At 35.1% G+C, this 26,127-nt stretch overlaps 1 protein-coding gene across 4 annotated transcripts in view; it reads right to left on the reverse strand.

Annotated features, from left to right (window-relative positions):
• The window catches only part of CACNA2D1 (calcium voltage-gated channel auxiliary subunit alpha2delta 1), a 363,361-nt gene that overhangs the window by 35,160 nt on the left and 302,074 nt on the right, over positions 1-26,127 (reverse strand). The window contains exons 13-21 of one of the 4 annotated variants that reach the window (XM_063155621.1): positions 21,132-21,210; positions 19,006-19,055; positions 17,309-17,398; positions 14,166-14,234; positions 12,529-12,603; positions 11,135-11,209; positions 7,979-8,035; positions 4,100-4,171; positions 2,919-2,990 (exon numbers count right to left, since the gene is read on the reverse strand). In XM_063155621.1, coding sequence (XP_063011691.1) covers positions 2,919-2,990; positions 4,100-4,171; positions 7,979-8,035; positions 11,135-11,209; positions 12,529-12,603; positions 14,166-14,234; positions 17,309-17,398; positions 19,006-19,055; positions 21,132-21,210 — 639 coding nt within the window. Of the gene's footprint in view, positions 1-2,918; positions 2,991-4,099; positions 4,172-7,978; positions 8,036-8,759; positions 10,674-11,134; positions 11,210-12,528; positions 12,604-14,165; positions 14,235-17,308; positions 17,399-19,005; positions 19,056-21,131; positions 21,211-26,127 lie in introns of those variants that run through there. The other 3 variants (XM_063155623.1, XM_063155622.1, XM_063155624.1) reach the window with 3 other exon arrangements.

Genomic DNA, 26,127 nt, shown 5'->3' on the forward strand with positions numbered 1-26,127 from the left:
TAAGTATGCCAGCAGTGAGGACTGTACAGCTGTTGCACTGAAACATTGCAAACATTGGTGAAAGGTACTACAGGTAAACCTCTAGGTTCTTTCTTTCCCTATGGTAAAAGGATAGTGAGAAAATGACCATTTGGAAAAGAGGTGACTTGTATGACAATAATAAATTCAAACTCTCTCATTACCTGGCTGCTGCTTTTCAGTAAAGCATGACAGGAAAATAATTTATTATTTTCATTTTTGAAATAAAATTAAGAAAAGATGAAAGAAAATGAAAAAAAAAGATAGAAAATGAGAAAGAAGATGCATATAACAGTGTCTTGTACTCTGATACATTTTGTATTTAAGGTAAAAAAGATGGCTGAAGAGATTCCTGTTGAAGCCTATTCATACTGAATGTGTACTTCAGGCTAAAGTCAGCCACCTGAACCCAGTGCCTCCAAATCAGGCACAGTGTCATGGGTACCCCCACAAGAATAAAGCAGTGCCCAAGGTGGGAGGGGAGGGAAGGGAAGTATGGGGCTGTAATTAAATCCTGTTGCCACCAGCACTGTCACAGTGCCTGAAAGCAAATTGGCTGAAAGCTCCCTCCAAAGCAGACCCAGCAGATAACACATCCTCACACCTCAGCTCCCATTCACCTTTGCCATCTCCCTCAGTGGGCACTCTGAGCCCGTCCCATCCCCAGCTGATCTCTGCCAAGGAACTCACACATGGCACTGCAGCTTTTGTGACCCTTCAGTTTTCACTGCTGCCCACCCCTGCTGCCAAATGTGGCAATGCTTTTGTTCCTATGGCATCTCCTCTGTTCCTTGGAAAGCCCCCGAGGCTCTGGGAGACTCCAGAGCACCCCACCCACATTTGCTACAAGCCCAGTCTCTATGCTGTAGGATGAAGTCATCTCCCGAGACACTGCTGGGGCCAGCTGCAACACAAAAGGAGAGCGATGCAAACTTAAACCAAAAAAGCAAAACAAAAAGAACATCAATTTTAAGCCCGAAGACTGCAACTGTCAGTTCAGAGCAGCCGACCACATCAGCCCATTTTATAAGAAAATATATGAAGCTATCAAGTGCTAAGTGATGCATGGCTCATGCGTGGCCCGTGGTTTAAAGCAGCTTTTCTCTGGTTCTAGCAGCCTGGAGCTGGGGGCTGCAATGGCTGGAAGCAGTCATCACAGCCAGCCAGCTCTGGCTGCTCCTTTCTTCTCTCACAGAGGTCTGGGTAGAGGAAGAAATCTTGGGCCATGGTGAAAGGGAAGGTGAGGATAATTAATTTCATTGGCATTGAGACATCTGGGATCAAAGGCTGGGGATATTTTATTCCAACACAGATTGTGGTCTGGGCCGTGTGTAACTGGCACGTTCTCATGCACCCAGGGATGTCACATCCTCCCTCCTGCCCAGATTCTGCAACTGACTTCAGCATTTCCAACACTTCCCTCCCTCTTTCTTTGGGCAAAGAGTTGCAGGACTAACTATTTCAGTTCTTGTGTAGAACAGAGCCTGAAAAATGTACAAAAAGTCTGAAATCTCTTCAAAATGTTTGCCATTAATGCAATTTCTTGTACAACCATAATAATGTTATTGTATTTTTGTGACCTTCTAACCCTTCCTCTTCCAACCACCTACACAGAGCCTTTTTCACCCATAGATCTGGAAAGACGCTCCTTAAACAAAACAAAATAAATCTGAAAATGTGCCAGCATGGAGTCTCTTCCTTCAGCAGCAGTTTATCCTCATCTCAGATGCCAGCAGGGCTTTGGACTCTCTGACAGTGGCTCAGGAATGATCCAGTTTCCCTTAAGGGAACAGACTGGTGGCATCCTAAACATCCTAAACTGCATGGGATCCTGACACAGGGGAGGGGGCAGAGCTGGCATCCACTGGGGCTTTGCCTCTCTGCCCCAGAAAACACCTATTTGAGCACCATCCTCCAACACTGGAACGCTTCAGGAAAAAACACAATTTTCTCACAGGGCAGGATTTACCCAGAGATTGAAAAGCAGTATTGTAAAGCTTGGTTTTAGCATTTCACTGTGAGAAAGCATGAAACACTAAAAGGAGGCAAGGGCACTTTTCGCACTGGGAAAAGTCAGTATGAATTAACTGCAAGCAATTCTTCTGATTATTGTTACAGTGAGTTTATATCTATGGGTTGTGCAGTGTCTGCTAAGTCATCAAATTAAATATCTTCAAACTGAATTATGGTCAGAGCAAAAGAGTTCCAAAAAGCTGTTGTGGAACTGTGACTGTGGGGCACACTCTGGCCAGAGCTGCTCCTTCAGCACACCCGTCATGATTTCTTCTCACTGAGGTCCCCATGAAGTAGGCACCCATATCAAATCTGAGTATTTCCTATTGCTAGAAAACGTCTGCATATTAGAGAAAACAGTAGCAATGTTTTTCAGGAATAAGTATTTTGGACAAGAAAATAAAGAACTCAACAAGCTGTTCAGAAAGTACATGATATAACTGTAAGATGAATTTGCTTATCCCAAAGAGTCTTCATTTATGGCTAAAAAATATTACTTTATTATTTTTTTCTCACAATTTTCTTCCAATTCAACCACAATATAAACTACCAAACCCATCCTCACACATCTCTGCAAGCAAATTAAGCGCTTTGTTTTGGAATTCATGCACAGAAGTAGGCTGGGTCCATTTCCTGTTGAACAGAGTGTAAGACCTCATCAACAACTGCCTGATTAATGATGCACCAAAGAAACCAAGAAACAAAACAATTCTTTTTTTCCTAAGTACATATTTTTTTGCTATAAGCCAGTAAAACTAGCAAATCTGGAGGGAAAAAATGGTACAAATTGTCATTACAAAATGAATATCACAGCATTTCACCATTTCACATTATTTTTCTGGTTTGGTTTATTCCTGTAAATGTAACTCTTTGGGTTCCTATCTTACCTCATCTTGGGACTTGACCAGTGTTTCAAATGTTTTTTCTCCACTTTCTCCATCTATCATTTTTTTCCGAATCTATTGGCAAGGAAGAAAAGGCAAAAGTGAAATAAAGAGAAAAAGTGTAGGTGTTGCATGCAACATGAATAATCATTCAAGTGACTAAAATATTTCTTAAAAACACAGAAAATGATAATGCAAATGGAAGTCACAACTATTAAAAAAAAGTTTTGTTTACAATTTTCTGATTTTTCCAATTAGAAGTTGTTTTATCCAAATATATACCAAATCAGTAGAGTTAAGAAGCATCAATTCTGATGTACTTTCAATTGCCAGACCATGCCATAAAACTGCTTGATGTTGGGCACTGACAGAGAGAGAATGAATTCTGTGTGAAATGAAGTTTTCATTCTGCATGAAAAGAAGCTTTGCCTAGCATTTCTTGTCCCTCCCAGCACATCTGTGTGATTCAGGTAGTAGCACTGATTCACAGAAATACTTTTGTTCCAGTTCAAGAGTAACTCCCCTCTGAAGCAGCCATTTCAAAGAAACTTCAAGGCAGAATTAAACAGATACCAAAGCAGGGTGATTACTGTCAGCATAAAAGAACAATTTCAGTCAAAAATATGTTAAAAATGTAAAATGTTTAAAAGCCTTTAATCTGATTTCAGAAAAATAACTAATTATCTTAAAAATTTATAACTTCTGAATATATTACAAAATCAGTAACTGAAAAATATACAGAGGAATTAATTTGCTGTCCGCACAACTTCGTTTCTCAGTTCTCTTTTTTGTCACAGGAACAATCTTGCATTAATAGGGAAATACTTTTAAAATATTTCAGGTAAATATTCTATTAAAAAGTGTTATGAAAAAGTGTTTTGAAAAATTTTTCTAGCTTCCTTCTCAGGAATTGGTACTTTAATGAAGAAGAATTTAAGTAGCAATCATGGTGGTTTTCAAAATGAGACGAATATAATACATTGCCCTTGCCTATGAATAATGCTGGGGTTTAATTTGTCTAAATATAACTTTATTTCTATATAAAGTTATATTTAGACAAATTTAAAATTCAGATTTATATTGAAATAGATACCCATTCAAAATCTAGAACATTGATTGGTTTGCAGTTTATGACATGGTGAAACATGAACAGCAACAGGAGCTAAGAAACCAGGTAATCTCACCTCAACTTTAATATCATTTTCCAATTCAGCATCTAGAAAATCCAGCGTAACAGGTTCCTGGGATTTAGGATTCTGAAGCAGAAGATATTAAATGATCAAATAATAAAGACAGAGTAGTTTAATATCACAAACCACTCTAATCCCTTCATTTCAAATTAGCCTACTTTACTGGGTTTACTTACCCGTCTATTTTAATCTCTTGTAGCATTACTAGTGGCCCTTTCTCATTTATTTTATTTTGTTGAATAGGGAGGTTAATTGGATAAGTGAAAATCAAATTAATACTAATTGCCAGTGTCTGTCTACAGCCTGTCATGTGTGGGGCTCAAGCAGAGGAAGCAGAGGATATGAATCTCTCACTTGATGTCCTGCCTCCAAGAAAGGAGAGAGAAATTTGGGAGAGTTTTCCACCCAACCAGCAAGCTGGGCAACTGTACTCTGCAATTTTACCAAGAGCAAAATACAACACAGGCTTGCTGATGTGAGGTGGGAATAGACTACAGTTCAAGATTCAAAAAGGCAGAAATTACAGCCAATTACTTGGGGTTTATAAAAAATAAACCCCACTTTTTTTGTCAGCATTGCAGGACTTCCCTGAACACCTTGGAGTTTCAAAAGCATTTCTCTTTACATCAGCACTGTTACAACAGTTTAGAAGATGGAAACCTGTGGCACAGAAATACTGAAACCCAATCTTCCAGACCTAAGGAACATTGATGATGTAAACCCTCAACTGTGGAGCACAGAGAACTTTGGTGATCTACATCTGTAGAAACCCTGGCCCCACAGGAGTTCTGGAAAGCCAGTGTAGCTCTGCTGAACTAGATCAAACCACCCTCCAGCCCCTGCTCCTTTCTCAGCTGCAGTCTGCATTTACTTGGCCAGAGCCATCTTCCATATGAGTTGGAATCCAACATTTTTTTCTGGCAATTTTGCCTAAGCCCCATTGACTTTATATTGTGTGTGGTGTAAAAATAATCCATCCTCATCACCCAGTAGTTATTTAATGCACCCCCTAAAAGCAAGTGCATTTCTTTAGAAAAAGGAGTATGGGGATATATTACTTAACCATTCAGAGTAGAAGATAAAAAAAAAAAAAATTAAGGGATTTCAGGAATTCTCCTATACTGACATATAGATTAAAGGCAGACTAAAGTCCCTTCCTTCAAAATTACAATCATATTTCTCATATCTTAGCATTCTCTGGCAAAGCTAAATGACAAATGTACATGTGACTGTTCTATCAAGGAATGCATACATGTTTCATCACAATACATGTATGCACCGGAAGCAAGTAATGTCCTGAACAAATGGTAAAAGATGCCTTCATGTAACAGTCTGGAGTACTAAGAGCTTAACAACAGCTCTTATTTTCAAGATTGTAATATAGAATAGGCCAAGAAGACAGAAGATTATTTCTTCTTTTTCTTGAGGACAAAATGTACATGTCTCTGGCCATACAGAATCATTCTTGTTCTTAACAAGACTTACTGTCTGCTAAAAGAAAAAACAATACATTTATTATCAGGAAGAGAATATGTACTGAAAAGACTGCAGACAAAGATTCTGGGAATATTCTAAATATTTCTTTAAAATATTTACTGAAAACTTCAAGAAAATTTTTGCATATCTATTTATTTATGATTGATAAAACTAGCAACTTCAATATAATGGCATTAATGTATGCTCCCTACTAATTCAAAATTATTCAATTATTGCTCTGCAGTTGCTTTTCCCTCCCAACAAATCCACACTCTCAAAATAAGTAACAAAAGGCTTAAATGTAAAAATAAATAAAAATTTATATATCTTACATGCAATGGATAATGAATAGCATGGTCAAACCCAAACAGCATGCATGAAGGCATTGGCATGGCAGAGGAGGCATTTATGAAGTTCACATTCCATTCCAACACACAAAGGAACAGAGAAGAAAATAAATGGTAAAAAAAAAGAAAAAAAATAATAAAGCCATCACATCAAATCAAGGTCAATACTCATTTCAAATGATAACCTGGGCTAGTCATAGTCAAGGAGTCCCAAAGACAAAATAGCAAACTTTAATTCTGTAAAAATTCAAGTATGCATTAACTGTTCTTCTTTTTAAGATTTATATTATATCACCTCACAATTCTTATATGATACTTATTAATCACTTTTAATAGGCAAAAAAACCCTATTCATGTATAAATGCATTCTTAGATGTGCCTGAGGCACAAAGACAGCCACTAAGAGCTAGAACAGAAAATTTCTACACTGCTACTTTAAAAGGGAAGACTAATTCCCCTTTATGTCTCTTTTCTCCAAGAATGTTTATACCGGTATTTGGGCTCCATAATTTTTATTTCCAAGGTTGCCATTTACTGGGGTTTATTCCAAGCCACGAAGAAACAAACTTACAGTTCAGTTTGTTCTTCTCTTTATCCAGTCATGCCCGTAACATGACTGGAATAAGCTCACCACCACCACCATATTCAGCAGCACAACAAAACAGAACAGAAATAAATCACCAGCAATGAAGCATGCAAACAAAAGGATTGCAATCCATTTTCAGCAGGACAAATAAAGGCTAGGATCTATAATTTCAATGACAACTCATGAAGGAAACAAAGAAAGAAAGAACTGGTGCAGCAACATAAAAAAAAGTTAACTAAAATGTTTTTGTGTGTTTTGGGAAGTCAGTTCTCACAAATTCTATGGATGACCTTGTTTGCTGTGTTGCAGGAGCTTAGTTCTTACTCATACCTGCAGTACTAGTGAAGACAAAGGCTACTGGGCTTTTAAAAGAATTTTAAAAGAAGTGATGGAAAAAAGTCACAGAGGTAAACTCAGGGGCATCTGGAGGGGATGGGAGCCCAGAGCTTTGGCAGTGCGGACCTCCCCGGGCAGCAGCACTGCCTGGCAAACCCAGCAGCAGCCAGACACACCACGGCAAGCTCAGGAGCCAGCTGTGCTAAGAAAACCAAGATTTTTTTTATGATTCAGTGCTGATTTCTCCAGCGCACAAACAAAAACTCAGCCCTGAGGTGGCCTTCTACACGTGTTATAAACACAGCCACCCAATACTTGCTGAAATCGCTGACCTGGATCAGGATTTTACACCGTTTTACTGGTGTTGCTGCGCAGGCCACAAGTTTTGCATTACAGATTCCCATATGTGTAAGAAATCAAACTTGATATACCATGTTTAAGTTTATTATTTTTCTAGTTACATAGTTAATATATTCCTTTAGTGATTTTTAAATTTTCATTACATGTTTTTTGCTGAGGAATTGCATTACATAAACATGACTAGTTACACTGTTCAGGCTAATGGCAGTTAATTCTGTGCAGTTGGGTCTGCTAAATTGAGAAAATTTAGGATATAGATAAATAAATGGCAGATAGAACATATTCCCTACTCTGACTTCCCCAGGGGAAAAAAAAAAAAAAAAAAAAAAAACAAACCCTGAACAACTCATATTCTGTAATTTTATGCAGCATACACTGTACAATAAAACTTGGCAATAAAGTCACAAGAATTGTCCTCTGATCTTCTCTTGACTTTGGGTTTATGCAAGCAAAGCCAGCACAAGTAGTCTTTTTTTATTTCCACTCTTCAAATTAATTTTAACATCTGAAGAAGAATTTTTACAGCACGACTCTAATTAGCACCTATTAGTAAAGCATCATAATTTAATGGAATGCCCTTCACTACAGCCAGTAGCATGTTTTCTATTATTTAAACAGGAAAGGATGCAAGCTTCATGCTTTGGAAGCTGTTTGTCACAATAAACAGTTCTCTAGTTAGATTTTTCCTAGTAAGCAGGGCAGAAGCTTTCTAATTATATTTCCAGGTCTATGCATTCTAATGCACTAATCACCTCCATCCAAAGTTACCTGTACATGGGGTCTCCTTTTTCTCAATTTAACTTTTGGTATGCCCACACCAATTTGCTGAAGTAACAAAAAAGCAGTAATTTATATTTTTGCACTATTAGTTAATAGCCTACTTATAGAATGGGAGTGTTTTCTCAACATCTGTGCTGTCCAGTGCATGTTTACTACTGCAAGCAGAGACCACCCCTCACCCTGATCATGAATTCTGAGCTCTCTTCCAGAATTAAACACAGTTTTAGGATAGGGAAACAAAAATCAGACATATGTTAATGTGAATAAAATTAACAGAGGGCTCTCCCTTCCACATATTCTGACAGAATAATATACAGAATGAGAATATCTCACTATTTATTTATATTTGATCCTAAAACCCAGGTCCTCCTAAGCTGCTTAAATAACCCTAAACAGTAAGAAAGAATATTGGACTTCACTGAAGGCATATGGAGTTTTAGGTCTGCCATTAAATGGGTCTTGATCAAAACCACAGTAAAAATGAAGAGAAGGATTCTAATCTTTAAAATAGTTTGAGAAATAGAATTATTTACTGTTTTCACAATGTAACTAAGATTTAGCTTGTTAATACATGCTTAATGGACTCACTTCAGTGACTACATTTGTTTGGTGGTGCATCCACCTGTTCTCTCCCATAGCAGTGGGAAAAATATATGCATATATGCAGACACAAACAAAGAAAATTGACAATAAAACATAAAATTAAGTACTATAAAAAAACTTGCTAATTACACAAACATAAAAATGATTTAAGCTGTTTAAAACTATATTAAGATGCATATTAAAAGTTTTATTGTTATGCTTTGGCATAATTTTCACATATTTCAGCAAATAAGAAAATGATGGGAAAGGTTTAAATTATTTTAATATGCTGTTGAATTTGTTGTTTGTTGACTTTTCTCAGTTGTGCAAACAACTTTACAAACTTCAAGTCAATTTCTCAAAATATTGATTGTGTTGAACCAGTTGTGATTTGAGGAAATAGATTTTCAGAAGGAAAGCAGAAGACATCCAAAAGAAGGAAGAATTGGAAGTGTAAGAAGCCCTCACCTCTCGAAAGGTAAAGACGTAGTTATGTTTTATTTTACAACTATTGAAAAATTGCTGGCAAAAAGGGTTAAAATGATGTTTGTTAATAAGTTAACAGCTACTGGGAGGTTCAACTAAAATTAATATGACATGTTAAAGAAAGTCCATGAATTCTAAATACATCTGTCTTTGTTGAGTACCATAGTTTTAAACTGTAGTTCCTGTATCAGCCTGAATAGCATGCACCACCCCACACAAACAGGGAGTGGAAAACTCTAGTCTGTGTAACTGTTAATAACAACAATAACAATAATAATTCAAATGTTTAATGTTACATTTAGACATTGTTCTACAACATAACAATTGTTGCTTATAAAATATCCTGTTTTAAACATACTCTAAATCAAAGTTTTGAGCATAAAGGGAAAACATCTCAGGACTTCCATATCCTTTTAAGAGGAAAATTACACAGAGAAACCATGACAATTAGTATCCTAATAATCCACCTCAGTTTGCCTAGATTTATTTGGGATGAGCTGAGTTTTAAAAAGAATTTTTTAATCTTCAATGTTGTGAGGCAACAGTGCAGGATAACAGCACATCTGATATGAACAGAGTCCATCAGTTTCTTAGAAGATTAGGTCTAAAATAAGACTATTGCATTGCTTCTTTTTACATTACTCCTATGAATGAAAAGACAGTTTAATTTGCATACAAAGGAAAGATAAATAGGCCAATTGCTAATAACCTCTAATTAAGAAAATATTGGGTCAGTAATGATGCAGATTTTTGCCTCTGAAGAATTCACAAAAAAAAAAAAAAATCAAAACTTCCATTTTTTAAGACATGAAAATCAAATGCGGATAGCCAGAAACCGAAGTCCTGCTCAGTTATGGAGACTATATAAAACCCTTCTTTTCCATGGTTTTCCTTTCTATTTTTGAAGTGCCTTTTAAAATAAATCAAAAGGGATATCTCATTAAAAGTTACAATAAAGTTATTCTTTCTCTTCTTCAGAAGCACTTTTTTCTTTCTTGTGTTACACACTTGGCAAAAGATTTCAAATGTAATAATTACTGCATCAGGAAATCAATTCAAATATTCACAAAACTGACTTCTCCCAGAATAAGAATAAAATTAATCACTAAAATATGTAGATGAATGCTTAATTTCTTCTTCTGTCTTTGACAATTAAAAAAGTTATCTTAACTTTGTCATTTATATAATATAACCTTTAGAATTCAAGAGACAAAGTTCACTGAAAAGAAGCAATTAAAATATGAGAATTTTCAAGAAGTCCACTAAATAGAAGATTGTTTCACATGGAGGAACCTGTCATTAAAACCAAGATCAAAGTTCTGATTTCAAAAAAAAAAATCATCTATTCATATTGACATTTCTCATCAATGTCAGGAAGTTATTTAAGAAGATACAGACAATGTAGGATTCTCCACAAGGTAAGGACTACAGTTAATGGATAAAGGGCCAAACTGAAATATTTGGTTTCTATTCTCCTGAAATTTGATTAAAGTTGTGTCTTAATCGTATTTAGAAAAAAGTATCATGTTTAAACAGGTTAATCTACTAAAACTCTAGTGTTCTGGGAAGGGGTGATCAGCTAAATCCATCCCAACTCTGAGATCAGGTTTCAGCTCTGGTAAACAAAAAAACAACCAAATAAATAAATACAACAATTCAAGTAAAATACATTGTGTTTTCCTCTGATTTCTTTGGTTTTGCAAGTACAGAAATTTCAATCTTTTAAATGAGAAAGCATCACAAAAAAAGGTGCACAAAAGCTTCAAGATGCTTCATGATGATTATACTGTTTTCACAATGATATTACAGCTACTACTAATTGTTTTAATGTTAATAAGTATATTAAAACACTTCACATGTATAAATATGCATTCAAAATATACATATTTTTATTTTATTAATAAACAAATTCGATATAAGTCAAACCTGGTGGATTTAGATGAAGCCATATATGCACCACAGATTTTCCTAACACAGACAAAACTGAGAATTTTCACTATTGCTGTCTTCTATCTTCTGAGTTTTTCTGACAACATCCCCTTAATATAGAGAAGTAAATTAGAAGGTGTTTCATACCTTTGGTTGGAGATTTGGATGCAGTAGCACATACCCATTAGGATCAATTGCAAAATAGTATCCATTTGGACAAAGCTGGAAGAAAGAAATTAAATTTAGCATTATATGGTTTTAAGTAATGAAGAAAGGGTAATTAATGGTTTTCAAGAAATGCTCACATTGTGGAAAACACACGCCTCAGGCATCATGAAGTATAAGATTACTAACACAGACAAAATAATTTCTTAATTTTTTATTCTTTTAGGATCATAAACTTGGAGAATGATTTAGGCTGATGAAACCTCTGAAGGTCAGCTGGTACAACCTCTCACTGAAAGCAAAAAAATGAAGTCCAACTTAAAAAATAAAGTCCAACTAAAAAAATTAACTGAGAAGTTGGACTAGGTTTCAATTCTTTGAATACCTCCTGTGCAAATTCCTCAACCTCAGGGAAGGGCAGTCTATTCTCCTTCCATAATTTCAGCTGGAATTTCCATTGGAAATGGAATTTCTAGTTACCTATGCTGGTAGCCTCTTTTTGAGACAGTGTTAAGGTCCGTTTTCTCCAGAATTCCCATTAGCTAACCCTTAGGCTCCTTCATCATCTCAAATGCATCTCAGCTTCTTCCAGGTGCCAGGTACTGCAGACCCCCCAGCCAATTTAGTAGCTCTGCACTGGGCCTGAGTATTTATTACCATTCAGGAAATCAAATCTGGACAGTGTACTGATGCAGATGTTTAGTGCACAGCTGGTTTTGACTGCCATGGCACACTGCTAATTTATGTGCTGTGTGTCCTCCACCGCGACTCCCAAGTCCTTTCCTGCCCTTTGAGGCAGCCTGAGCTGTGGTGTGGGATTATTCCATTCTAAATGTAGGACTTTGCATCTGCCTTCAGTAAACTTGTGATGCTCCTCTTCCTCCCCAGCTTTTGTTTTCCACAGCACCAGTTATTTTCATAGAAATTCCACAGCTAGATGTCTACATAAATAAATCAATCATATTGAGTAGGATATAGACAGACACCTATATTAAAGAAATTTTCTAGAAAGAGATGTTCTAGACAAATGGCAAATATTTTCAGCTGAAATGATCGTGCACTCTGCATTAAGAACCAAACATTTAACTAAAGAGCAGTGCCTTAAGATACAGGAAGATAATTACTTGTAATACATCCCCCAATGCAAAAGCTGACTTTTACACAGCGCACTCGGATGGACAAATCACACAGTAACACATATATGGCTGGAGAGAAAACCACCAGAAAATGAACAACAATAGAATAGAATATATGAAAAGAAGCCTGCTGGCATTTTGACTCAAATCCAGTCATTGCAGCATGACTTGTGAAAGAGCATGCACAGAAATCACACATTAAACACACGTGATGGGAAACCACCAGTGCAAGCAGCTCACCGTAAATCGGGGCGTCAGTTTCTTTATGTCCTCCAAAGAGACATCCACCCCCATTACTCCAAGAATCAGCTGATTCTGGCAAAATTCAAAAATGTTAGTATGTATTAGATATATTTACAATGCAGAATAACTGGAACAATCAGTAAAATTGTATTTCTGCCTTCATGTTTTTTTTTTTTTGACAGATACATTTGTGAAGTTGCCTATTTAGTTATGTGTCTATTCTGAATATTTTAAATTATGTCAAAATGATTCAAAATAAAATTTAATAAATTTAGAATTTAATATAGAATATTAAAATTATTTCTGAAGATGGATTCCTTCCTAGATTAAATAATATATGTAAGAACAAAACAGCTAAAAGCAAAAGTGATGCAATAATATTGCCAGTTATGCAGATACTAAACTAGCAGCACCAGCACTTTTCATGTTGGGCAGCTGGTAAGTGAGACCTCAAAACAATTAACTCTTTGGGCTATAGTATAAAGATCAATGAAAAATATTCCAATGCAATAAAAAACCCCAGTGAGTAAAAGAATCATCAGCATTTGAAATCAGGGACTCAGGCAGTAAAGTTATTTTGCAAATAATTTATTTTTCTACTACAGAAAAGGGGGGCAGTCATTTACATAGTGTGACCTGAATCCCTTGTCCATATGAAATAAATTTGTAAAATTTGCTTCAGGAGGAATCTTTCAGTCTATAAAAAGATTAAGGTGGAGATACAAATTGAGTATCTCAATTAGAGACTGGAGTTCCCTTCTTGCTCATGTGTACTAGATCACGTCTGTTTTATTTCTCAGAATGACATCCTCTGATAATCAGTAGTCTGTCACTTTGAAGAGGACTGAGACAATTCCAGGCATTGTCTTGTAGATAAGATTAAGAAACATTTTCTTTTTTTGAGGGAAGCTAAGAAAACTCTTCCGAAAGAAAGCTAAAGAAATGCCAAAACCTCATTGATTCATTCTATGTTATAGCTGAGAAACTGAATCAAATAATATTTGGTCTAAATTTCTGTATATTTTGACCTGAATGGAGTACACAAAAGTAAAATATTTTACTACACATTGTTCAAGTATATTCCAGGTCTGTTTTTTGTTTTGTGAAGAGGACACAGATTCCATGTTAGACAGTAATAGGAATGGGAAATTTTATTTATTCAACACTTAGAATTTAATCTAAATACGGTGCTCTTTTCCATTATCATTACTAATGATGTACTAATTTATATTTTCTACATCACTGCCTTTTACCCTGAAATGCCACAGCCTCAGAGATTTGCTAGAAATTAATCTAGACATTATTTCTTAGAAAGGTCTAAATAATATCATCATCTACTTCCCATCTATTGAGCACTTAGTGCATTCCCACTGCCACTAAGACAGAGGGAGAGACAGTGGAGATAGTGGAATGTCACACCCTGAAACTCAGAATGACAAAAAAGGTAAAATAATGCAGTCTATTTTCCTGTTCCCAGGAGGTGATCAGATAAGCAGATATGACCCCTTTGTTTCTGATGTACAAGACAATTACACTGCAAAATATTCTACGGAAATACACGTACTTCAAGGCATTTAATATTAAATTTAATTTATATAACTGCTACTTTTTTTTTCTTTGAATGAAAAGCTTACAATTTTCCCATTTTGTTCCCTTGTTAGATTGAAGACAGGCAGAGTTCCTGTAATCACAAGGCCCAGCTCCTAAAAAATAATCAGTAAAGAAGGGAGAAAAAGACTTTTAGTTAAAAAGCAAATGTTAAGCCCTGATATATTAGAACAATGGAAGAATGTGTGTAGCTAAGCAATTACTTTCAGTATTTGTAAAAAACAATTACTTTCAATTTTGTAAAAAAGAAAATAATACTTTACTGACTTGATGAATAAAAAGTTGAAATTATGATTTTTTTTGTCCCCACATTATCTTTTTTAAAAATTGATGATGGTCAACAACTTAGGATATAAAAGTTTCAAGAAACCTAAATATTATTAAAATATATTTGCAGCTACAGTATTGGAAAGGAAAGGAAAGGAAAGGAAAGGAAAGGAAAGGAAAGGAAAGGAAAGGAAAGGAAAGGAAAGGAAAGGAAAGGAAAGGAAAGGAAAGGAAAGGAAAGGAAAGGAAAGGAAAGGAAAGGAAAGGAAAGGAAAGGAAAGGAAAGGAAAGGAAAGGAAAGGAAAGGAAAGGAAAGCTTAGAAATAGTAAATTTCAATTTGGAGTGTTGGTGTTCGTGTTCCCAAGTCCCTTTCAGTGTGATGGGGCCCTCCTCTCCTGGAGATGGCTGAATTCCTGCTTTCCCATGGGAAGCAGTGAATTAATTCTCTGTTTTGCTTTGTTTGTGGGCACAGCTTTTCCTATTAAACTGTTTTTGTCTAAACCCACAAATTTCCCTTTTGATTGTCTCCCCAGCCTCTCCAGTGGAGGTTTGGGTGATGGCTGGGGTTAGGCCACAACAGGTATATAACACATACAGGAAAAAACAACAGAAAAATACAATAAATAATTCCTCTACTTTTTCTATCATCACTGCTTTGGAGTGGTGTGCAATAATGTCTATATGGGCTTGGCAAAATCAGTCTCCTCTGGTACTGAGGCAACTGAGAAAAGGAATTTGCATTTTTTTGGGAAGATACAAGAAATCTTGTTTTCCTTTAGTACCCTTCACAAATCATACAGAAAATAGGATCCAAAGCCCCATATGTTCAGATAGCCAGGAAAATTTAGTTTTCTATTCCAAACTGTCCATAGGGAGATTTCTACCATTTTTATGTGATTGTTTAATTTTAAACTTTTCCCCTTCATTTATGCTTACTCTCCTTCTATCTAGTTTATTGAAGAGTCTTATCTCTTTTCTCTCTTTGTTTTACTTGAAAAGAAAAAAAAAGCTAGATCACCATACGAATGCACTGTGATGTAATCTGTTCTCTCTTTTCCCAGCCCAGTAGCACCTTTTTGAATTTTACACCATCCTTCATGAACTCACATTTGTGTATCAAGTGAAAGGTCAGAGTTAGTAAAGCTACAAGCAAAGTGAAGTGGATTTTGTAGGAAAGTAAGAGAAATAGGGATGAATCAGTAGAGAAGACATTATTTAGTAGAAACATTGAATAGATAAATAATGAAACAGGAGGGGGATGTAATATGGGGGATAATACCATCTCCCCAGTATTAAAAAAAAAAGAAGGTAAAGTTAGAAAGGATAGAAAGGATAACAATTATGAATAAATTTTGCCTAACTAGTAAACCTAAAAGTATCTGAAAATTCTTGGATTATCTTGAAAATGAAGCCAGAGCAACACAGAAATAGAATGTAAAGGGACAGGGCTAAAAAAGAGCTGTGAATTGCTACAAATACATTGAATTATTTAAGACAGTCTTGAAAGCCAGACTGAAATGAAAGTTCCTCTTCAGAATTTTATAACCTGAATTTATGCAGTAATGTGGCCTCATGTAATAGACTTTGCATTACTTTAGTCTTAGCCACAAAAACAGCCACTGGACAGTAAGAACCAAATTATAGGGATGAGTCCTGTAAGCCATATGTGTGTTTGTGAGTATACAATTGTAAATATACAATTTTATACCCACAAGCACACATATGTAACACATGAAGGCAGAAAACCTTGAAGGAAAGACTGAATGAACCCACTGAGTATATAAAGGAACAAAAGAGATGCCTGCAGGTGTCACTTATTTTACTTGAATCAACAGATCTCTATTCCCAGTTACAAATTTATCTTTGGCTTTACAACAGGATATGTACAGAGCATAAGAACTTCTGTCATCACATCCTTTATGTTTCCAGTAAGTACCTCAAAAATAACAAACAAAACACGGTTAAGGAACTTCTGGACATTGAAATTTCAATGAAAAACTAGTTCCTCAATGTCATGCTCTGTTATATTGACAGTAAAAATTATATGTTGATTAAAAAAAAAATAATTACAGGAATGGAGGATGTGCATTTTGACATGGCGTTACACGGCTACGTGAGCGTGGATAAATACGTGAGTCCAAATCACCATTTTGCAGTAATTTTTGCCCTGTTCCTCAAAAGCCGGTTATTCAGAGCAAGAGATTAGATTTCCTCTAACAATACTTTTCCTCCTGTAGTTTCCTGAGTATGTTTGTTTTACAAGACCAAAGTGATAAATTCAGCACTAAGAAAGCTTTTCATAACTGTTTTTGTTTATATCCCCATTATTTACACTGTCCAATTGAAGGTTAAAGAAATCATTACCTTGAGCAAGTAAGCAATTACAACAACCCAAGTTCAAAATTTGTGCAAATACTTAGTAGTACTGATAGATTTAATTCTGCCTGGAATGTTCTTGGGAGGTGGAAAAAAAAAAAAAAAAAAAAAGAGGAAAAACTAAGAATTCTAAGAATTCCTCCACACCAGAAATGTAACAAATGACCTTTACTGCTGTAGGTACAACAATGGAAAGCTATTCTATTTGCTTCTTTTTTTTTTTTTTTTTTTTTTTTTTTTGCTTAAGCTGAGAACAGCAGTGGCCTGTACTTCAAAGTCTTCAGAGAATAAACTGGTTTTCTCTGCTAAATTTCAGGTCACTTAGATGGATACTAGGTGCAAGTAAGACCAGCACATTATAAATAGATCTTTTCCTAGTGGCTGTTCTATTAATTGGTATAGATGTTAGAAAAACAAGAATATCATATTTGGAACTGTAAGAAATTGGATTAGTGGGAAAGCAGACCCACATAGTTACTGATTTTCTAAAATTCTTACTTTAGTAGAGATAAATACAGATCATACCAGAGCATCCAGATAGACATTTGTCCATTGGACTTGTTTGGCTTGCTCTCCGGCTAAAACCATTGGTCTTCCCAAAACATCCAGATATTCCTGTTAAAAAGTGTAATGAACTCATCAGAAGGCAACTCTTAGATCAAAGAGCACAAGCTATATTAAAATCAACAGTAATTAAATAATAAAAATTAAAATATCAGGGGGAAAAAGGAAATCAAAAGTCACCATTACTACAGGAGAAGCATTTATTTACTTCTTAAAAATTGTACGACAAAATAATTAAGTCTTCAGTTTGCAGTATTTACTGAAGAGGTAATTCCTGTATTCCATTCCCAGTCACGCAGACCTTACACACTCTTAACCACCACTCTTTTTCCACAAACTGAGAATTACAACTATTTTTATTTAATTGCTAATGACATAAAGAAGTTGCAAGCAGATTAAAGAACCATCAACCCAGAAGAAAGAGTGGATAATGGAGGGTGAGTGGTGTAACATCTGGGTATGTTAAGTTCCTAGAGCAACAATTTGTGTAACTTCTATTGGAATAACAAAAATCAGAATTATAAAACCTCTTTTTCCTGTCTTTCTTCAGTTTGCGAGTATGGCTAAAGCTGGTGATCTTATGAGATGTCAGGTTTCTGGACTTATTTGGGAGTGGATGCCATCAAACTTTTTTCAGTCATCAACTTTTTCTACTTGTCTGATCTTATTAGAGATATGTCTTGCCAGACACTGTCTGGAAGAGTTTAACAGAATCAAAGGGTTCTTATTCAAGCCAAAAAAGGATTCTTATTTTCTGCCAAAAAATGTCATGCCTGGCCTTGGAAGGACAAAGAACTGCTGTGATATTTCTCTGCTTTTCTGGACATGTGAGTATCTGGACTTTCAGACAAGTGAAAAGAATAATTGTTCTTTTACACTGTCCATCTTCAGTCTGGAATTCATAATATAATCTCAGAGTCCTGTGCCTTTGTTTATCTACATGCAAGTCTGCTAAGATGCTCCTACATCCTTTTTGAAGGAAAGAAGTACAATCTCTTCTGAAAGAGTTGGATCCATCCAGGTACCTCTCCCATAAAGCAGGATTGTGGTGCAGCACCCACATGAGTTCAGATGCTCTAGCAGGGCTATCCCCTCACATACATCCACAGCAGTGATAAAAACCCTTTGGGTCATGCAGAAAGCATGGCAGAAGGTGAACTGTGAATGCCTAGACACTTTATAAAAAAATTACTGGTTTTATAGAACTTTATGATGAAATTGCTGTCATGTCTCAGCATCAGAGTTTGAGGGACCATGTAAAACTTGGAGAAAAGCTGAGCCACAAGCTCAGTCCTTGTGCAGAGGCCCGAAGGACACAGAGCACTTCAGAACTTCAGACACTCCATGGTGTGCCCTGCTTTGGAGGAGGTGAATGTGAGCAGTGCTGTGACCAGGACACGAGCTGCTCTGGGCCAGGGCAACAGGGATAATGTTTTAAACTCTTTCTCGGCAACCACTTAAAATAAAAAGTAGAACATTTTAAGAGAATAATCCCTTAAATGTAGAAGAAACCCTTAATTTTTTTATGTTTTCTTAATGTAGTGTATCTTAAAATTTAATTGATTTTAGCAGAGGTGAAGAGCAAACATATCCAAGAACATATATTACTCCACTTTCTGCATGTTAAAACTGCATCTGGATTTGGCCAACTCACTTACCTGGGTGTTTATTCTTATGGCTCCAATAGATGGGATTTCATAGTAATAACCTAAAATTTGAAACAGAAACAATGTCATTTTACCATAATAGATTGATGGCCCCTTAATCTTGAGGAATGTAATTTAGCTTATAATTTCTAGTCTAAATTCTATTAGAATTATTGTTTATGAATGGAATACATTTTAGTAGATGCTACCACAATGCATGGCCATATGATGGGTCACCATGTAATTCAAACCACGGTAGTGACTCTTAAGTAATGACAATTATAATTTGTTTCTTTTGGCTGTTTTGTTTAAGGCTGTATCATGTACTGAGTTTATCCCAGTTACTATGATGTGCAAGTATATTTAATGTTTGTTTTAATATGCTGTGACAGCAACATAATTACATGCTGAATGCATATAGGGATGTAAAAATAGCTATGGTCTGCCACAAGAGTGAATTCATAGTATTAAAATATAAGGCATTCTGTGGAATGAAAAAAAACTAATGGTATTTCTCCTACACAGAGAATGTACATCAGAAATGTCTTTATTTAGCACTAATTTTATTGCTCATTTGTTTGAATTAAAAATATTTAAAATACTGCCCATGTAATAAAACTGAAGCTGGGCACTGAGATCCATCTTCAGTCCAAGAAATTTTTAAGTGAGATTGGAAGGAAGAGGCAGAGAATTAGAGAGGTAAACTATTGATATTAGTAATTTCCTTTGCTGTACGCAAAATCTTTTAATTTAGGAAAAAGTAAATAAAACTGCTTCCTTGGATGTGCAAACAAATAATCACAGGAATTTTAGGCAGAAGATTACGATCATTCTGCTTCAATAATAAGATGACATAGGTGATTATGTTTTAAACCAGCTGGTCCTCATTTGTTTTAAAACAATGGCGGTCACATGCACACAGTATTTTGAGATACAAAGATGTTAAAAAAAATCTGTTCAAAACATAAATATCAATTTTCTGTTATTATCTAACAATAAAATCTGCTCTTCATGGTGTTGTAGTACCTTCTGCATGACTTGTCAGCATGCTGAGGGTTTCATGAGGTTGTGACACATATGTATGCTATTCACCCAGGCTATGGGTTCTTCTAGTTTGGTTTTTTTGGTGTTTTTTGGGTTTTTGTTTTTTGGGGTTTTTTTAATCTATGCCTTTCTCTCTATGTTACTCTTCTGCCTGAGCTTGTCTTTATCTCCTTCCCTGGCAGTCCTAATTTTCAAGACCCTTTGTAATCCAGCTCACCTCTCACCTCTTGCTTCTCACCAATTTGTAAAATAGTTTTACATTTTCAGTCAGGCCTGCAAATTGCTCTATTTAAAACATAAGCAAATGTTTGATACATTATATATATTCCACTTATCTCTATTATTTTCTATTATTTTTTTCTATTTTCTGATATATCTCTATATCTTATGACTTCTTGTGCAATTATAAGACATTTGGGACTCATATTTTTTACACACTTAAAATGTTTCTGAGTACATTTTGAATGTAAAAATTTAATGTAGAAAACATTCTATTTCCTTACTTTCACCTTTTTTACTTTTTCTTTTTGTCCTACATAGAGAAAACATAATGAAAATAGAAAATATAAGAAGCTCTCAAAAACTAAGAAATGATAGCAAGAGCAATTTTGATATTTTCATTGAATAAGGGAAAAAAAAATCCAAGTATCTTATCCCTTGTAAGTTTTGGAGAAAAACAGAAAGAAATGTAACCAGCCAACTAACCAAACAAAACTCCCTTTGTCCAGACCACTTAATTTAAACCAGCTTTGACTAATTTCTTATCTGTCATCAGTTCCAACTTTATATAGATGGCTATTACAACAAATATTCTCAAAACTGAACCATAATGGCTTATTATTATAAAAACTACTGCGGTAGTTTTCATACAATATGAAGTTTTAAATAAAGTAATAAAGAAAAAAATCTACCAGTTTCTCGTTTACATGTGATTTTTTCATGTATATATTATGTAATAAAATAACTTTTGAAAATTTTGATAACAAATATAATAAACTTAAAAATCAAGCTGAAAAACCTGCCATTTTTAGAGAGCAAAGATATCACCTAACCAAAGCTCTAGTGAAGATCAATTTAAAAGAAAGACACAGTACCTTTATTTTCACAGGCCATCCACTGTATGGGTCCTTTGTCATAATTATGTTGGCCAACAGAAAATGTGAACACGCGTACCTGTGCAAGTAAAAAACCAATGCATATAACAACTATTAATCATTTATTAGTTGTGGCCCTCAAGGCAATGATACCTGATTTTTTCACAAATACGAATAGAAAAAAGAACACTACGAATTCTCCAGTTTTTGTATCCATAAAAGATATGAGAGATGCAAAAAATAAAAGATTGTGGTATTTTGTGTACTCCTATTATTTCTTCCATGATGTAGAATAAAGAAGAATGCTCTTTTACACAGTCTTTGCACTTTAAAAGTCTTACATTGGTGATTGTTCATGAAGTGTTTTAATTTTTAGGTTCCTTATTCTAGGGTGGTAATTATAATTCTTCAGTTGTTGTTAAATTAGTTGACAAAACATATCAATATTAGATGCTTACCAATGGCTTAAAAAGAATATATGTGTGGCAGTAGAATTCAAAGCAATGCAAAACTTGAGTTTTTAGGATTCAAAATACAAAATTTTCAGATACTACACAAAACAATTTCACTTTTTGCTCAGACTTGGTCTTCTTTATGTAAAACACTAAATTAGTTCAACAGACTTCAACTTCCATACAGAGGTTAAGCTTTTGGTTTTTTACCTTAAGCTCTTGATACTCATTTAAGTTGAGGGGTTTTTCAGCAAAATTATATTATTTTTTCACAATGCTATACTCTAATCTGTCTCAGCAACTGTAAGGAGTCATGGTTTCAGAAGAATTTGCCAAAATATCTTCAAGTTTTGGACTGAAAACAGACTTTTCAGCTGAAATGATTTTCCATGCAAATTTTCTGATTTGAATGAGAAAAATTTAAAACCAAAACCTGGTATTGCTTTTAAAATATTAAAAATCTTACCAGACAGACAGAAAAATTAGAAATACTATTTTTTAGCTTCTAGCTGAATATTTTGCACTAAATTTGAGTGCTTCTGTTAAAAGCTGGGAAAATTGTTTTCCCAATAATTTTATTGAACTGCTCACTATATTCATGTCCCCTCTGTTCAAGGGTCAGACACCATTTCCTTTTTAGGCATCCCTTTCTTTATTGATCTTTAACTTTACCACTTCAATGTACAAGTCATAGACCACAATTTGAAACCAGAATGAAAATTCCTTTCTATGGATTGGATGCTTCAAATGAAAATATATTACAATTAATTTGCATGCAGGCTGTGAGCAAGCAATAAGGTAATGTTTTTGTTAAATATCACACTCTAAATTTGCAGAGACTCCTTGTAAACAACTGATCATTGCTATGTTTGTTAATGACTATTTATAAAAATTTTCACCACATTGTTTAGCATGTTCAATTAGTACCCAAATCTTCACTTCCAAAAAAATTGGTGTGATATAATCAGAGCTCAAGTATTAACCAAGAGCTGTAGGAATGGCTTCACATCATCCATCAGCAGGTAGCAAATGGTGAAACTTTATTAGTGTTGACCCCTGTATGCAAGAAGGGCAAACAAAGCTTTGTGCTGGATGCCATTTTTAATTAACAATATGTTTTGATTTGCTTTATCCATACAACCCCTTTGTTTCTGCAGTTAAAAGGAGAATTAGAGTAACTGATTTAAGTACTTGTTTTATAGTTTAAGACTACTCCATATAGGGTCATTCCCCACTAATAAGTCATGCCAATTACATTTCTGGTTACACAGACAGGTATAGCAATGATTATGCCTCCATGATGGTAATTTTTTTCCTCATAGTTCATATAGATAAAGACAGATGAAAAATACCTTCTATTACCCTGAAAATATCAGTATTGACAGTGGAAAAATGACTTTATCTGGCATGTTTACATCTCATTTATTACAGTTGCCATTCCCCTTTTATTCTTGATATCTTTTAAAAAAACGACAGCTATAATTCTTCTAATAGATCTTTCTTCTTCTACTTAATTAACATCTATTTTTTCCTTTTCTGATTATCACCATGTTATTTTATATTGGCACCTCTCAGCTCACAAGTTCCCTGCCTCCTGTATTCCTGTTCTTTTTGAATTCACACTGCTCCCAGTCCATTGTCCACTAAACATTTGATGCAGAATAGATTCTTCTCAAAAAACTATGGAAAATCCCCACTGATGGTCACTAATTAGATACTTGAGAGACCTGATGTTTCTTTTGGATTAAAAGCTACCAAGTCATGTGGGTTCTCTTGTGTGTGCAGAAAACATATGAGTCAATTAGACTGGACTGTCTAGCATTTGATCTCAAATGTAAAAATGAAACACTGAATTGGATTCAAGTTGCGAAATGCTGTGTAATTTAGGGAAAAACAGCAGTGTGTTAAATCTGCAACAAATCTATAAAGAATTTAGAATTTAAATTATTGACAACAAGCAGGAGACAATATATCTGATTTACTGTTCCTTGGATAATTAACAGAGATAAAGAACTGCAATGAAAATTGGAGATTTTAATTGTTACTTGGTTTGGCAAGAGGGTGGGATATTCAAAAGAGTATTCTTTTTCCTATTGCCTCATCTGGAATTGAGTAGGATGACAGACCAGCTGGAAAAATGAGTCAGCAAGTCAAATTAAACAAGCCAATTTTAGCAAAAAAAGAAAAAAGCTCTCTGCTAAATTTTCTGTGACAGGACCCAGAGTCAGCCAAAGTACTGAGACGTACTTTTCTATATGTTTTCCTTATCTCTGCAAAGAAGACAATAGGCTATTGATTAAAAAAAAAACAAAAAAAACAAAAAAAAAAAAACAAAAAAAACACAAAAAAAACCCCAAAAAACCAACCCTCCCCTCCCCCATAAAACCAAAAACCCCAAACATTTAGTTATTTTTAACAGGAAATTTATGACTAAGAATACTTTAGGCAACCAGATCAGGCACAATGGGTATGAGCACCTCTCCCTTTGCCTGTCCTTTAAGCTTGGCTTCAACCAAGTGGGTTTCTGAGTTGAAGCAAACTGCCAAGTAGTCTTTGATGCCCAGAAGTTGTTTTCCATCACCACTGGTTATTGCTTCTCTCTGCAGCCTCTTGGGTCTGTGTAAGCTGCAGTTTCTGGGTGGTTTTGCCATGACATTTCCTCTCCACCACCCTCACTAGGGGATGGATGGACATTTGTGCTCCCCAACCCATTTCCTAGGGAAAGGGCAACCTTGGCTCAAGGCAGATCTATTAATCCTCTTCATAAAGACACATAAGTTCCAAGGTAGTAAAATTAATGGAAAAATTAGATAAACAAATAGCAGCTGTCATGCTTTCTGATTTTCAATGGAACTATTAAAAGTAAAGTTCTTCTAGAAAACTTCAACCCTTAGAATTGAGCAAAACTAGAGATGGACACCAGCCTGCCCTGCCAGCCCATCCAGGCACTGTCTTGAAATTGTTCTGAAATAAAAAAGTCCTAAGTTTTAGCAAAAGAGTTGAAAACTAATCCTCTGCATTTTCCTCACTGAGACTAACCTTAGAGAGAGAGAAAAAAAAAACCTTTATTATAATAATTTACAGTATATAGCAGAGGACTACACTAATTAGCAACAAATGTGAGTGGCACAGGCTGCCCAGGGAGGTTGTAAATCTGCTTCTATGGAGGTTTTAAACACCAGACTGGAGCAACCTGGCCTGTTCTCAGACCTGATATTGAACTAGAGACCTCTGCAAGTCACTTGCAACCTTATCCTAGGAACCTGTGAAGGACATCAAAGGTATATGCAAAAATCCAACTCCTAAACAGAGCAAGTGATAGATAGAAAATAATTCTACAAAAGCAGAGGAAGATGTACTTTATTGCAGAAAATATAATTGTAGAATTATAAAATTAATTTTCTACTTGTTTGTATTTCTTTCTGGTGGAATAAGATCATAAGCACCAAGGTGAATAAAAAATTTTGACTGCTACAGATTTTTTGGGACAATGGCATTCCAGAGAGTTGTGGTGAAGACAAAAATGAAGGGGTATCTATGAAAAGGCTGCTTTCCCTACAGATCTCATTTGCTTTTCATGTATTCTATTTCTTCATTTTGGTATTGGACTAAAATTAAGAAAGATTAAATTAAATGCTTCCTTTGGGTATATCATGTTATGAGTATTACAAAAAAATTAAGTCTTGACTGAAGTTAATTCAAAGGGGTAATTAAACACAATGCACTTGCTGTGTAGGGTACTGACTATATGTGCAGACAATGTAGAATCCTTGAATCACTGAATGTTCTGGTTGGAGGAGAAATAAAAGAACATCTCATTCTAACTCCCCTGTTAGGCCTAAAAGCACTGCACCCACTCTGCATACCCCTTAGAGTGGAAGAAATGAACAGATAAATTTTTTGACAGAAAAATTATTTGTCTTGAATTCTGTGCTACTGGAATGAGAGAGCTCTCAATAATAATTTTTGTGCATCTCTTCACTTCTCTGTTTATGAAAAGATTAATTGACTTTTGGAGATATATATATTTATTTTACCAGATACCAAGAGAGCTACACAATTAATTCACTTAGTTGGATTCTACTTCATGCAGGGAAGATGAATTCTGTCATTTTACGCCTAGCATGTAAAGAATGCATCTTTCTGTACCACTAAATAAAAAAAACTGACTATGACCTAAAATTGAGTTTATCAAATCATTCAAATTTAGTTTTCATGACGGCTGTAAGATTTCAGGACATTTTACTCTGGCCTTTATAGCTGCAGGTAAAGATTCACAGATAATCATTTTTACTATACAACAAGGAAAACTGTGATAAAGGGGAATAAATAATTCAGTAATTTCAGCATGACCCAGGGAATTATCTTTCCCAGTAATGGGTTTACAGATTATCAGAGATGAGGAAAAATCGTTTGCAGTTTGTATTTAATAGGCACAGTTCTGAAATAAAAGGACAAAATAAGAAGCCTTGCATTCTGAATAAAACCATAAAACTGCTCTTCTATTTTCCATTATGCATTCTGTCTTCTAAATCCCTTGTAAG

This window comes from Melospiza melodia, chromosome 4 (assembly GCF_035770615.1).
Source record: "Melospiza melodia melodia isolate bMelMel2 chromosome 4, bMelMel2.pri, whole genome shotgun sequence".
Classification (NCBI taxonomy): domain Eukaryota; kingdom Metazoa; phylum Chordata; class Aves; order Passeriformes; family Passerellidae; genus Melospiza; species Melospiza melodia.